This window comes from Gracilinanus agilis, chromosome 1 (assembly GCF_016433145.1).
Source record: "Gracilinanus agilis isolate LMUSP501 chromosome 1, AgileGrace, whole genome shotgun sequence".
Taxonomy (NCBI): domain Eukaryota; kingdom Metazoa; phylum Chordata; class Mammalia; order Didelphimorphia; family Didelphidae; genus Gracilinanus; species Gracilinanus agilis.
This window is the reverse complement of record NC_058130.1, coordinates 251,816,938-251,832,914: the sequence shown is the minus strand read 5'-3', so window position 1 is coordinate 251,832,914 and position 15,977 is coordinate 251,816,938. Positions and strand designations below refer to the sequence as shown.

The following is a 15,977-nucleotide window of genomic DNA, read 5'->3' as shown; positions in this document are numbered from 1 at the left end:
TTACTCAAGGTCTTCCCTTTGAGTTTTCCTACTATTTCTAGAGGGTAGAGGAATAGAGAACTGCTGCCATCCTAGGAGATCTTGGCATGGCCAGGCAACCCCCTTGGAACTGTCACCATATTGGGTGACCTGGGCATGCTCCAAAGGCCCCATTACACATGAAGACTGAAAAGAGCAGAACCAGAAGAACAATCTGTATGATTAAAAGAATATTAGAAACCTATTGAAAACACTGAAAAGTATAAGAATAGAAGGACCTTTCCTAAAAATAATGAACAGTATATACCTAAAACCATCAACAAGCATCATATGCAATGGGGACAAATTAGAAGCCTTCCCAATAAGATCAGGAGTGAAGCAAGGATGCCCATTATCACCTCTATTATTCAACATAGTACTAGAAACACTAGCAGTAGCAATTAGAGAAGAAAAAGAAATTGAAGGTATCAAAATAGGCAATAAGGAGATTAAGCTATCACTCTTTGCAGATGATATGATGGTATACTTAAAAAATCCTAGAGAATCAACTAAGAAGCTTGTAGAAATAATCAACAACTTTAGCAAAGTTGCAGGATACAAAATAAATGCACATAAATCATCAGTATTTCTATATATTTCCAATACATCACAGCAGTAAGAGGTAGAAAGAGAAACACCATTTAAAATCACCCTAGACAATATAAAATACTTAGGAATCTATCTACCAAAACAAACACAGGAATTATACGAAAACAAATACAAAACACTTTCCAAACAAATAAAACTGGATCTCAACAATTGGAAAGCCATTAATTGTTAATGGGTAGAACGAGGTAACATAATAAAAATGACCATTCTACCCAAATTAATTTACCTATTTAGCGCCATACCTATCAAACTACCAAAAAACTTCTTTACTGACTTAGGAAAAACTATAACAAATTTCATTTGGAATAACAAAAGATCAAGAATATCAAGGGAAATAATGAAAAAAATGTGAAGGAAGGGGGCTTAGCAGTACCAGATATTAAACTATACTATAAAGCAGCAGTCATCAAAACAATATGGTACTGGCTAAGAGACAGAAGGGGGGAATCAGTGGAATAGACTTGGGGTTAATGACATCAGCAAGACAGTGTATGATAAACTCAAAGAGCCCAACTTTTGGGACAGGAATCCACTATTTGACAAAAACTGCTAGGAAATTTGGAAAACAATATGGGAGAGATTAGGTTTAGATCAACATCTCATACCCTACGTCAAGATAATTTCAGAATGGGTGAATGACTTGAATATAAAGAGGGAAACTATAAATAAGTTAAGTGAACACAGAATAGTATACCTGTCAGATCTCTGGGAAAGGAAAGACTTTAAAACCAAGCAAGAGTTAGAGAAAATTACAAAATGGAAATTAAATGGTTTTGATTATATTAAGCTAAAAAGCTTTTGTAGAAACAAAAACAATGTAGTCAAAATCAGAAGGGAAACAACAACAAATTGGGAAAAAATCTTTATAAGAAAAAACTCTGACAGGGGTCTAATTACTCAAATATACAAGGAGTTAAATCAATTGTATAAAAAATCAAGCCATTCCCCAATTGATAAATGGGCAAGAGACATGAATAGGCAATTTTCAGGTAAAAAAATCAAAAGTATCAATAAGCACATGAGAAAGTGTTCTAAATCTCTAATAATTAGAGAAATGCAAATCAAAACAACTCTGAGGTATCACCTCACACCTAGCAGATTGGCTAAAATGAAAGAAAGGGAGAGTAATGAATGCTGGAGGGGATGTGGCAAAATTGGGACATTAATGCATTGCTGGTGGAGTTGTGAACTGATCCAACCATTCTGGCTGGCAATTTGGAGCTATGCTCAAAGGGCTATAAAAGAATGCCTGCCCTTTGATCCAGCCATACCATTGTTGGGTTTGTACCCCAAAGAGATCATAAATAAACAGACTTGTACAAAAATATTTATAGCTGTGCTTTTTGTGGTGGCAAAAAACTGGAAAAGGAGGGTATGTCCTTCAATTGGGGAATGGCTGAACAAATTGTGGTATATGCTGGTGATGGAATACTATTGTGCTCAAAGGAATAATAAACTGGAGGAATTCCATGTGAACTGGGAAGACCTCCAGGAACTGATGCAGAGTGAAAGTAGCAGAGCCAGAAGAACATTGTAAACAGAGACTGATATACTATGGTAAAATCGAATGTAATGGACTTCTGTACCAGCAGAAAGCAATGACACAGGACAATTCTGAGGGATTTATGGTAAAGACGCTACCTACATTCAGAGGAAGGACTACAGGAGAGGAAACATATAAGAAAAACAACTGCTTTGAACACATGGGTTGAGGTGGACATGATTGGGGATGTAGACTTGAAACTACCACACCAATGCAACTATCAACAATTTGGAAATCGGTCTTGATCAATGACACATGTTAAAACCAGTGGAAATGTGCATTGGCCATGGGTGGGGGGAGAGTGGGGAGTGAAGGGGAAAGTAGGAACATGAATCATGTAACCATGTTAAAAATGAATATTAATAAATGTTTAAAATATTTTTAAAAATACCAAAAAAAAGAACATTAGAAAGACAAAAAAGCTTGGAAAGACTCAAGTCATATCAATGCAATGAAAAATCATGATATTAGAGGACCAATAACAAAGCATGATCCCCACCTTGTGACACAGAGATGACGGACTCAAGTTGCAGAGAGGTATATATTTTTTGGATATATCCAATACAGGAAATTTTGTTTGCCTATAAACATTTCTTATAAGGATTTTCTTCTTTTTCAGGGGAGTGGGGAAGAAGAAGAAATAAACTTTTATTAATTGAAAAAATGGTAAATAATAAAATGAAGTTAACGACCATTGTACTTGATGAAATTCTTTGTTAGGGAGAAAAAAAGACTAAAGTTCACACATTGGAGAAATGGCAACTGTTATCATTAAAAGGAATCACTGGCACTGACTGGGTCTAAAATTTCCTGGTAAACATATAGTCCTGTGATTGTTGAAGATACTCAAAAAAATTCTCTAGTCACTTCTCCTTACTACATTCTCTCATATTAAATTACATGATGGAAAAAAATGAGTCATACATAAAAAGTGCTCACTTTTCCTATCTAAGTCTTCTGGACCCACCTCTCAGATCCTTCCTCTAACAGCCTAATGAGAAATCCAGAAAGAATATTTGTTATTAAATTGGTAGGGAAACTGAATGACTTAGAGGAAAAGCTAATTCTTCTTTGTCCAACAGTTGAGAAAGCTAAAAAACTCAGGAAGTTAACTCCTATTGAAAGTGAAACATTAATAGAAATATTACTGGAAAATACCAAGCAGGAAGAGAAGGAAAATTCCATTGTAGTGCCTAAGTCTTCCATCTACAGTTAACAGCATCAAGACTAAAGAATCAGAAAATAATTTAAAAATTAAAACATGGAAAAAATGGAAACTAATCAAGCTATCACCATTCCTACTTACTAAGTAAGCTAAGTCCATCTAAGATCAGCTAAAACCAGTGGCCTGAGATATGAGTGGCAGTTCTATCAAAGATAAAAAGACCTTAGTTATGCTCTATTTCTAAAAAGTGGAAAGCTTAATACAAATTAAAGATGTTAAATGTTGCTGAATAGGCAATAATTCAATTTAATATTAATAAAAGCACTTATAGCAAATGGGGCACACAAAACACTGTTTTATCAAAGCAAAAATAGCGACAAATTAATATTTAGTAATTAAATCTTTAACAATGTTTTTTCTATCAGCAAGCCCTGAGGCCAAAACGGTGATAAAAATGATACATGTGCAACTTTTTTTCCAAAAGGAATCCCCCTATAAACATAATTAAACCTAAAAAAGCCAAAGGAACAAGTTGGCTAAGGCTGGGTAGAATTAAGATATAATTCTAGTCATTGGATCTTAAATAATTTCTAGTCCAATGCCTGATTAAGCCTATGCTTGCATACCTCCAGTGACAAAGAATTTACTATGTGACAAGGTGGTCCATCCTATTATTTGAAAGGTCTAATTATTTGGAAATTCTTCCTTATGTTACATCAAATCCTGCTTCCCTATAATTTCTACCAACTGAGCACTGTTCTCTCGCTGAACAAATCTAATCCCTCTTTGATAGGACCAAAGAGTGGTGTAATGGAAAAAGCATTCAACTGGGTGTCAAGATATGTAGGCTCTAAAACTCAACTCTTCAAATTGAGAGCTGTATGATCTGAAGCAAGTTACTTAATCTTCAACACCCTCACCTAAAATAAAGGAGTTGCATTAGTTAGTTTCTTCAGGCCCACTTAAACACCAGTTTTCTACAATTCTAAGATTTAAGCCTGCCTGCAAATATCAAAGGGAGATACCATGTTGTCTGGAAGTCTTCAATCTTCTAGGTATGCAAAGTAGCTCCATAACTTCAAAGCTATGATCCTATGATTTATTTTTAAAGGCAAGTATTACAAAGCTACTCTCTTCATTTGTTATTATCACTTTATAATAGGCTTATAACTCAAGCTATAAAAATTTGCTCCATGTTGAACTTGCTTGTCAAGGTCTCTGACCACCTGTAAATTCAGCCAGCTTTTACTGAATGGCCAGAGAAAGCCACACCTGTTTCAAATTTGCTTTTTTAAAGCCATTTTTATGGATAAGGAAAGGTTTGGGGAAGAGGTTAAGTCTCAGTGTTAAATCAAGTGGTAATCAATCACTTTGAGGTTGTCAAAACCAGGAAGATACTATTTGATCTATTTGTAAGAAAACATGTGATGAGGTACTCTAGGCTGCCTACTTTCAATTCTTAAAAGAGCAAACCTACCATTCACACATAAGATTTATAAATACACTAACTTGCTAAGGTATACATTTTATTGCAAGCTATACATCTTATTAATATGGAAATGCCTCTGTGCATACAGCAATTTCTTTATAAAACTTACATGATGCATAATTCTCCTTTTAAGAAAGTTTTAGAAGACTGAGGCCATTCAAAAGGAACTTCCTCAACTCAGATCATCAAAATTTATCTGCATCATATCACTTACTCTCACCTGCTTTGTTTTGGTCTCAGAAGAGGAGGTATCTCTACCCTCTCTGTTAAAAATAATCGCGGGGGCAACTGGGTAGCTCAGTGGATTGAGAGTCAGGCCTAGAGACAGGAGGTCCTAGGTTCAAATCCGGCCTCAGACACTACCCAGCTGTGTGACCCTGGGCAAGTCACTTGACCCCCATTGCCCACCCTTACCACTCTTCCACCTAGAAGCCAATACACAGAAGTTAAGGGCTTAAAAAAAATAATAGTCGCACTACATATGCCCTATGCCCTTGATCCCAGCCCTTCAGCTTTGTTCAATCAATGATCTCATCTCCACTTTCTTCCTCTCCACTGGGTCCTTCTTGTTAACCTACAACTGGATCAAATTTCCCTCTTTCTAGAAGAAGGAAGTAAGGGAAGAAGGAAGAAAGAAGGAATGGGGAGGGAGGGAAAAGGCTTTCTTTTAACCTTTTGACCTTATCTAACTAAGTTTCTCTCTCTTCTCTCCTTCAAAGTCAAACAAACTTCTAGAAAAGTTGTCTATAGCTGACTGTCACCAATTTACCACCCACTCTTTCCTACCACCTCAGGTATACAGGGTTTTTCCCCTTAGGGCTCTATTGAAACAGTTCTCTCCAAGGTCACAGAGGACTACCTCATTATCAAATCAAAAGGCCTTTTATAGATCTTCAACCACTTCGAAGCCTCTGCCAGAGGCACAGTTTTGGTCATTCCCTTCTTTTGCATATTCTCATCTTCCTTAGCTTCAGAAAAATAACACGTGTGTGTGTGTGTGTGTGTGTGTGTGTGTGTGTGTGTGTGTGTTTTCTCTCCCTTTAGTATCTAATCACTCCTTCTCTCTCCAGCACTGGTCCCTTATCCTCGATCCACCCTCTTAAGGTGAGTATTGCCCAAAGCTCTGGCTTAACCCACTTTCCTCTCAAAATACTCTTGGCAAATGCATTTGTTCCCACAGCTCCAAGGACCATTTGTTCAAAGGTAATTCCCAAATCAATCTCCAGTCAAATTATTTTCCAAGCTCCAGACCTGCACCTCCAATTGCTTACAGCAGTGGTGTCAAACTCCAATAGAAAGGGGAGCCATTAAATTGTACATAAGAATCCCTTAAGGATTATTGACTTAGAAAACCACATACTAACATTGTCTATGTTTTATTATATTTTTATTTGTTTTATCAAATATTTCCCAATTTCATTTTAAACTGTTTTTAGGCCCATCTTGGGAGTATTGTAGACTACATGTGACTTGGTCCTTGTGTTTGACACGTCTGGTTTACAACACATTCTAACTTGAAAATCTCACTGATACCTCAAACTAAACATATCTAAAACAGGCTTATTATCTTTTCTCCCAAATATACTTCCCCTGAAATTACTAGTCCTAGGTGACACTAAAATTCACTCAAGCCTCCCTCATTTCAAAAACCTTGGAATGATCTGGATTCTTCCCTACCTTATCTCTCACATCCAATCTATTACCAAATCCTGTTCATTCTGTCTCCATATCTTTCACATCCATTGATTTCTTTTTTCTACTGCCACCAGCCTTGTACTGACCCTCATTACTACCCACCTACCCCAGTGGTTTCTAAACTGGAAGGATGATGGTGACTTCGAATGAATTAGGGAAGTTTGGAAGAGGGATGGGTTTGGGAGAAAAAAAAGTAATGTAATCAAGATCCATCCTTGCCTGTTCATCTTCTGCTATTCACTGAAGCAAAAGACAGTAGATGGATGGAGGCACTCACCACTGCCTTGATAACACATGTGGTGTGGGCACCCAGAAAGTAATCCAAGGAACAGAATATACTGTACATATATATGGAGAATTTTGCTTGCCCAAAAAGTAAACAAAGGGAGGGAGTAATAAAGAGAATAATGTAGTTATGTAGGAGATAAGCCCATGATCTGGCTTTGGATAAGGGAATGTGGGACACAATTTATCTTTCTACATCTAGTTGGATGATCACAGTCCTTCTTGGGGGTCAAGCCACAGCTCCTTAGGCCATTCCATGGCTCTTACTTTGGGGACTACCAACCTTAAATATTTCAGGTCAAGGAGCCTCCCCTTTCCAATTCACCCATCACATAGTCATCAGACTTATGCACAGGGTTAATTGTAGTCTTTTTTTTTCTTTTTTTCAAAACCTTTCAATGGCTTTTCAAAGGAAGCTTAATTTCCTTAGCCTGGTATTCACCATCCTCCCCAGACTAGTGATACATTACTTTTATCAGCATTATCTTTTTTCAAAGATATTTTATTTTACCAATCACATGTAACCAGTCTTATCTCTTACTACTCCCACCCTTCCATATACTCAACATTTCTACCAAACTCATCCTCCATTTGTATACCACATTTTCTCATTTACAAGTCTTTCCTTATACTTCTCTCCCATCCTATCTATCCCTTAAAAAAGCCAACCCAAATGCCACAAAGTCCATGTAAGTTTTGGAATGGAGCTGTGTGTCCTCCATTCATGGGTTCAGAAGTGAAAAATCAAAATTGCAGAAGTCGCTCTTTGTTCAGAAAGTATGAACCATATATAATGGCTGAAATAGGACAGAGAAGGAGAGACCAAAAGATCACAGGATTCAGAGAGAGAAGGAACATGATAAATTCCTCATTTTTACATGGACAAAGTGAGGCCCAGAGAAGTGAGGTCACTTTCCCAAAGTCACACAGGTGGAAAATAGCAAAACAGAGATTCAAACTCAGATCTTCTGATTTTGAATTCATTGCTCCTTCCATTATAACACACTACTCCTCAGATAAGGGAATGCAAAAGATGATAGTAGGCAAGTTATCCTATATATTCCTTTCTCATGTTGTTGTTCAAGTCATTTCAGTTGTGTTTGACTTTTTGTGATGTCATTTGAGGTTTTCTTAGCAAAGAGCCTGGAGTGATTTGCCATTTCCTTCCCTAGCTATTTTATGGTTTAGGAAACTGAGGCAAATAGGTTATATGATTTGACCAGGGTCATATAGCCAATGTCTGAGGCAGCATTTGACCTCAGGTCTCTTAATTCCAGACCCAGAACTCATATCCACTGTGCCACCTAGCTGCCCTTTCCCTTCTCATCCACCAATTAATTAATATTATATTTATTCTTTCATTCTTAAATACTTTGAACCTTAGCAGATTAAGAGTGCTAGACTTGGAATTGGAAAATGGGTTCAAATACTACTTCTGATATTAATTATATTACTATGGACAAGTCATTTAAGCTCTCTCATTCTTATCTGTAAAATGGAAATAATGATAATATCAACTTTATGGGATAGTTTTGAGATTCAAATGTAAAAATGTGAATTAAAGTCACAAACTTCCCACTTTTTGTGAACTTGAGATAAAATACAGCTTATTTACTGCATGCATATAAGACTCTAGACAAATTAATTAACCACTCTGAATCTGTTTCCTCATATGTAAAATGATGGAAATAGAGAAGATGGCCTCTAATGTCCCCCATTCAACTCTAAATCTATCATCACTAGGTTACTGAATTCAGGAATAAATCTAATTTCTTCTCAATGTGGCCATTTTCTTATTTATGGAAATCAAAATGAAAATCAGATTTGGTATACTGAATTATGATTATGGATAACTTTTCAAATATATATCTGCTCTGTTAATCCAGGGATACCTGTAATTCATAATGCAGGCTATGAAACCATATGCAGAAATCATCTCAGAGCCCAGAATACAAATGATCAGCCCCAAAGCTCAGAACTACCAAGTCTGTTTCTTCATTTTAATCACGTCACTTTAAAGAATTATTAATGGAGCTATATAGAAATGTCTCTGACAGAGCAACCTTTTAGTTAAATCCGAACAGCTGGCTTTAATCTAATTTTATTCTAAGTGATTTTTTTTGTTGTTTTTTTTAAACCCTTGTACTTCGGTGTATTGTCTCATAGGTGGAAGATTGGTAAGGGTGGGCAATGGGGGTCAAGTGACTTGCCCAGGGTCACACAGCTGGGAAGTGGCTGAGGCCGGGTTTGAACCTAGGACCTCCTGTCTCTAGGCCTGACTCACACTCCACTGAGCTACCCAGCTGCCCCCCTAAGTGGTTTTTATCAAAAGGCAACATAGCAGAGTACCAACCCTGGAGTTGGAAGCCTTCCTTCAAGATTTGGATAGATACTGGTCAAGTGACCTTGGGTAAGTCACAATCTCTCAGTACCCCCAGGCAACTTTTTTAAGACTATAAGTTATAGATGACTTGCAAATCTTCAGTAGTGGAGGAGAGTTTGCTACTGTGTAGATGAAATTATAGGTCTAGACCAAAAGGGAAAGGCAAACTATTATTTGTTACTTAAGTACAGGGTATGTGTTATTATTTAATTCAACGATGGAGGTTCAATTTATCATACCTTAAGCTTTAGGAGACCAGAGACCATACTTAGTATATATATATATATATATATATATATATATATATATGATGCACCTTCCCACCCTATACACAGCCAGCATGCTTCTTATAGTTGTTAATGTTTGGGCACTATATTTTCAGAGTTTACAGTGTGGTAGACTTGGAAATAGAAGGGCCTTCAAAGGTTGCCTGGCCCAACTCTTTCATTTTATATTTGTGGAAACTGAATTGCTTCTTGGCCTTTTGGCTAAGATCACGTGTAGTATTTGTGAAAACTTAGGGCCTGAGGTGAAGTAATTTGTTTAGTCACATAAGACATAAATGTATAAAGTTAGAATTTGAAACCTGGCCCTCTATGACTCGAAACCCAATGTCCTTCATTAAAATGATGAAACCATACATCTCGGTTTACTTAGCTGTTGTAGAAACTAACATTTAGTTAATTAGGATAAAGAAAACATAAGACTTCAGCAAAAATAGAACTGGATGGTACAGGTTTTAGAATACAGAATATTATTATAAAACTGCATACATTTTTGAAATCAGCATTTTAAAAAGCTATTTTTCCAACTGTTACACAATATTAGATTCTATATTAAGCATTTCTTTGTCAAGATTTCAAAACGACATGGCTAAATTGTGCCATTTCACCCCCCTACCCCCACCCCAGTCATTCTGTGGCTCAGGATCCCCTCAATCTCTTTCATCTGTCACTGCCTGGGGTAATGGGTAAACTCCCTGCTCCTGCTTCTAGAGTAAATCTTTGCTTCATTTCTCACAATGACCAAGCATGAGCCATTTCCCTTTCTTTTCAGCCTTGGTCAAAGCTTCTTTACTCAAACTTTGTAGCTGTCCCCCTCTGTTTTAGTCTGGGTGGTAGAGATCAGCACAGTGAGCAGTCTATCCCACACCCAGAGAGAACACAGCTGATGGAGGGAAAAGGTTGCAAATATTGTGCCAAAGGTAGATACCAGAAATTCAATGGACAAGGTACACAAGGAAGAAAGACCATGTAAACAAAACCTTACAAAAGGAGATGTTAAATGAAGGAGGCCAACACCAAACTTTTTTTGACTAACATAAATTCTAACTGTATGCAACAAAACAGAAAAGCAGTTATTGAATGGGAAAGGAACTAGGAATCAGAAATCAGGGAATGATTCTGAGCAACAAATAATTCCCTTCCCTTCCCTTCATATCCTCCTCTCCCTCTCTTCTATAATAACAAACCATTCCTCATAATAAAGATAAAGAAAAAAGGACAGTTCAGCAAAATCAGACATATATATATATAGATAGATAGATAGATATAGATATAGGTATTCTACAAACTTAGACCCCCACTTTTACAGTTTAAGGAGGGAGGTATAGTTTTCTTTTTATTTTTTGTTAAACCCTTACTTTCTATCCTAGTGACAACTCTTAAGGCAAGGGTTAAGCAAATGGGACTTGCACATAAGTCACATAGCTAGGAAAGAAGTGTATTTTTCCAAATCTTCTCTTTGTCCAAGCTAGGTCATTATAATTATATATCATTCTGTTCCATTAAATAATAGATTTAGAGCTGTAAGGGACCTTGGAAGTTGGTCATCTAATCCAACTTCTTCCTTTTATGAATGAAGCTAAGTATCTTGCTGAAGGTCTCACAGGAAATAAGTGGTAGACAGGCTGGCAGTTAGGTGGCACAGTGGATAAGTGCCAGACCTGGAGTCAGGGAGACCAAATTTCAAATCTGGCCTCAGACACTTAGTAATTGTGTGATCTTGGGCAAGCCACTGAACTCTGTTTGCCTCAGTTTTCTCATCTATAAAATGAGCTGGAGAAGGAAATGGCAAACTACTTATGACCTTTGCCAAGAAAAGGAGTCATGAAGAGTCAGACATGAACAACCCCCTGACTCTAGGGCCAGTATTCTTTCCATTATACTTTCACTGAGTATTCATTTTATTGTTCTTTCCATTGTTGTAGTCTTTTTATCTGTTGTTTTCCTGGCTTACTTCACTTTGCATCAGTTTATGTGTCTTCATATTTGGCTTTTCTCAAGGCAAGCTAATATTATATTATATTTAGATACCACAATTTGCTTAGTCATTCCCTAGTGAATGGCTATCTCCTTGGTTTCCAGTTCTTTGATATCATAAAAATGAAAACAAAACATTCCTATTAATATTTTTGAAATATCTTAAGACCTTTCTTTCTTGTGACATCCTTGAGGGCATAAGTGCCTAGCAGTGAGATCTATTAAGTTAAAGGGCATGGACATTTTAATTACTTTTTAAAGCAAAATTCCAAATTGCTTTTCTGAATGATTAGACCAATTTACAGCTCAGGCCATGCATTGCTGTTTCCACAATCCCACCAACATAGCTCCCATCTAATATCATAGTTCCAGAGGCAGCTGGGGAGATTAGAGGATTGAGAGCCAAGCCTAGAGACAGGAGGTCCTAGGTTCAAATCTGATCTCTGACGTTTCCTAGCTATATGACCCTGGGCAAATCACTTAACTCCCATTGCCTAGTCCTTACCACTCTTTTGCCTTGGAACCAATACATAGTATTGCTTCTAAGGCAGAAGGTAAGTATTTAAGAACAAAAAATAATAAAAATATCATAGTTCTCAATTTTTCTGATTGTGAGGCAAATGCTCTAAGTTATTTATGTTTTGCATTTCTCAAATTTTTAGTGATCTGGAACAATCTTTCATAAGGTTATTAATATTTTTTGGTTTTTCTTTTGAGAACTTGGGTTCATATTCTTTGTTTTTCTCCCTTGCAGAGATGCTTGGAATTTGACAGGTAAAAAAAATAAGTTTCCCATCCCTTCTCTGAAAAAGCTTCATAGGGAAGAAAAAGGTGCTAGTTTTCATTTTTGTATCAAACGATATAAGACAAGACTAAAATAAAAATTAAGTTCCTCTTTCTCATTATTTGCTCCTACAGGTGTGGGCCTGGTTCATTGGCCGAGACTCCCAAAGGGTAAGTGAAATTCTATGGCATGTATCTGTCAAGTCATAGCAACATTCCTCTGCCTCCTCCGCCTTTGGTAGCCAAGGGAATCTCTGTAAGTCTTCAGTCCTAGTGGACGCACTTTTCAGCCTTCCTGGGGACAGAAGCTCCCTACTTATAAGTTAGAATGCAGTATCTTGAGAATATAGGGGAATGAGGGGTGGGAGAATCAGTAATGGGGGCTTCCTTCATCTCTAAGCTGGCACCACCTGGTGTCAACTAGAACTAATGAGGTAGCTGGTGGGAGCTATAATCAATGATCCTCTCACTATAGCTTCTCTAACAATTTAGTCAGTCTCTTAAAGGAAGCAAAGAACCAATGTAGTGATTTCAGGGGCTTGGAAGGTAGGTGAGATGCTAACTGATCTCAAGGCAGAAGCCTATCTGTTTAGAGAATATGTGTGTGAATGTCAATCATCTTTCATAACATGTATAGCAAAGTACTATATATAGATCATTCCTCTGCCTTTTTCCCATTCTTTCTCCTTTTGAAGGTATAAATATTATATTGAAGACATATCTCTTCCAATCTAGTTAGATCACTCACTGAAGATAAATTCTACTTTGCTGAAGACCACTTTTGGAAACCTGATTAGGGAAAAGTCAGCCTTTAGGTGACAGGCCAGTAGTAATAGAAACAGGAAGAGAGAGAACAGAACTGCTGGTTCTTAGAGTTCTCTCATCTATGAATCTAATAACACTGTATTCTTGTTGAAGAAGTTTTAAGTTTTGTTTCTTGTTTCTTTGAAGGGAAGGGAGGAGGAAAGGAATAAGGCCCAAGTATAAAAGTTGCTTCTCTCCTCAGCAACAGATAGATTATGTCAGTTTTATCTTTGTCCGCCCATCACTCCTTCCCAAAAGGTATCAAAAGAATGGCAAAGCTTAAAGTAAAATTTGCACAAAGATTTTTCAGAAAGGCCTTTCCTCTCTAAATAGCTAAAATAATCATTACCATGTAAAAAAAAAAACATATCCCAAATGCTAACAATGCTCCTCTTTTCCCACCTTAAGGGGCTTGGGAAGAAAAGCAAAAGTTGTTAGTATTTTTTAATTCCTTAGGAAACACAGTTATTTCTTTCTATAGTCTTTGTCTCATGAATCTGAGCAAGGCTCCATTCTTCTCTTCTTCCCTGGGTAAAACTTAAGTTAGCAAACCCAGGAATCTGGGTGTTAAGTAGATAAGCAGTACTGTTTAAACATGCCATATATCTTCCATAAAATACAAGGAGTATGCATATAATCTATGTAGCTGTGGAAGAACAGGATGCTTGCCTGTCTCCTAGGTTTGTGAGCCCTGCAGAGGAGGATAGTTTAAAAGAGAGAGAGAGAGAGAGAGAGAGAGATTAAAGAGGGGGAGGAAAGGTTGCAGCCACTCACTAGTGGTATGACCTTGTACAGATCATTTCACTTCTGGGCCTTGGCAAATCTAAAATGTAGTTTGGTCTAGATCAGGGGTTCTCAACTGAGAGAATTTTGAAGTGTGTGTGTATGAGTATATACATATATATATATACATATGCCAAATCTCTGAAGTGAAATGATTTGTACAAGGTCATACCATTAGTGAGTGGGTGCAACTCTTCCTCCCCACTATATAGTCTTTTAGATAGATACAGATATAAACGTTATTTCAGTAAAACTGGTTTCATATACATGAAATATAATTATTGAATATATTGAACATATATTATTGAAATAATTATTATGGAGATACATGTTATATGTATTATATAACATTATTTCAATATAACTGATTTCTTTTGTAACCCTGTTTTTATTTTGTTTTCTTAAACATTCTGAAGAAATCTAGAAGTTTAGCCACACTGCGAAAAGGATCCATCACACACGTTATGAACCCCTGATCTGAATCTTTAAAAATTCTAGAAGTTAAGAACTCTTCCTCAGAGGGCTCGTGTTTTACCAGGGATCTCCTTCCCACTCTACATATTTACCCACTGAAGCAGCTATCCTAGACAGTTGCTGAAGCATCCGGCTCCTTACCCCTACCACCACCCCAAATTCGAAAGCATCAAGAGGGACCCACATAGGCAGGAGTTCCAGCTGGGGAGGAAGAGACTGTGCAGAAGGTGCAAAAGAGGGGAAGGGCTGAGGGCAGGTGTGCAAAGAGGAGGATATAGAAGTAGGGGGTAGGTCGAGGAGGAAGGGTCTCTCACCTTATCCTTCTTGCCTCCAGCGGCGCCGCTCTCTTCAGGGCACCTGTTGAGCAGTTTCTTGCTACTGCTGCCGCAAGCGGACGGACTCCAGGTTCGGACGCTGCTGCTGCCGCTGCTGCTGCTACTCTTACTGCCGCCTCCCCCGGGGTCTCCTCCACCGCCACCACCACCGCCGCCACCTCCACAGCCGCTGTCGATCTTGATAAGCCGGTGCTTGGGGGAGATGTATTTGACCTCAGGCGGTGTGGCCGGCCGCCGCTCGCTATTGCTGCGGAAAAGGTGCGGGGAGGAGGAAGACGAGGAGGAGGTGGCGGCTCCCCCTCCGCCACCAGAGGTGCAGCAGCAGCCTGCGGACGATGAGGCGGAGGAGAAGGTCCTGTCCCCACTGCTCTCCTGGCCCCCGCAATAGTCCAGGCGACACATGGCCCTCAGCTTGCGCAGCGACGAGCCGGGGCCGTTGTAGGGGTCCTCGAAATCGCGTTCCTTCTGGGCCCGGTAGGCGCGGATGAGGTCGCTGGTGCTGCCGCTGTCCTCCCGGAATGAGGCTGAAAAGCAAGAGGACGACGAGGACGAGCAGGAGGCGGCCGCGGGCTGCTGCTGCCGCCGCTCACTGCCACCACCTGCCCCCGCCGCCGCCGCCCCCCGGCTGGTGCTACCACTGCTGCTGCTGCCCCCGCGCCCGCGCTCGCGGTAGTCTGGCCGGGGAGGCTGCGGGGGGCTCTTAGTTTTGTTATTCCCTAAGCTGAAGTACTTGTTTAGCCACTTAGCCATGGTGCCACCGCCTGGACTGCCCCGGAGCCGACCCCCCTACGGCCCGAGGAGCAGCAGCAGGGGAGCCCGGGCCGGACTAGTCGCTGCCATCCGGAGGCTGCAGGGGACGTAGGCGGACACCACGAACCTCTCTTCCCCGCGAGACAGGCAGGCAGTTTGGCCCCGGTCTCGGTTCTTTGGAAAGGCGGCGTGAGGCAGAGAAAAAGGCAAGCAGCTGCGGCCGAGCCTGCTCCAGGCTAACTCGGCGCGGGTCCCCGAGCCCCAGCCTAGACCCCTTAGAAAAGGATCAGCGTCAAGTTCAAGTTCTTGCCGCAGCCGCTCGCTGGGCGCTCAGCGGCGACGCCGCCTCCCTCTCGGCTCTGGCTCCGCGGATCCAGCTGGCTCCGTTCTCGCGTAAGACTGAAGCCCTCGGCGAGGGAGCCAGGCAGCCTCTGCCCTCCTGAAGTGTCTGCACTATCGCAGAGGGAGGGAGGGAAGCAGGGATCCGGGGCACCTGGACGGGCGCTCGCTCCCTCCACCTCCTTCGCTTTCGCTGGTCCCGGTATCCGTCCTGCGGCAGGCCCCGCTCTTCCTTCTCTAACCGACTTCTCCGCGGTCACT

General features: G+C 39.7%; 1 protein-coding gene across 1 annotated transcript in view; it reads right to left on the bottom strand.

The window, feature by feature from the left end:
* The window catches only part of SHB (SH2 domain containing adaptor protein B), a 341,443-nt gene extending 326,066 nt beyond the window's left edge, over positions 1-15,377 (bottom strand). The window contains exon 1 of the mRNA XM_044660889.1: positions 14,607-15,377. Within this exon, the coding sequence (XP_044516824.1) occupies positions 14,607-15,377 (771 nt within the window). The remainder of the gene's footprint in view (positions 1-14,606) is intronic.
* Positions 15,378-15,977: the final 600 nt, after the last annotated feature.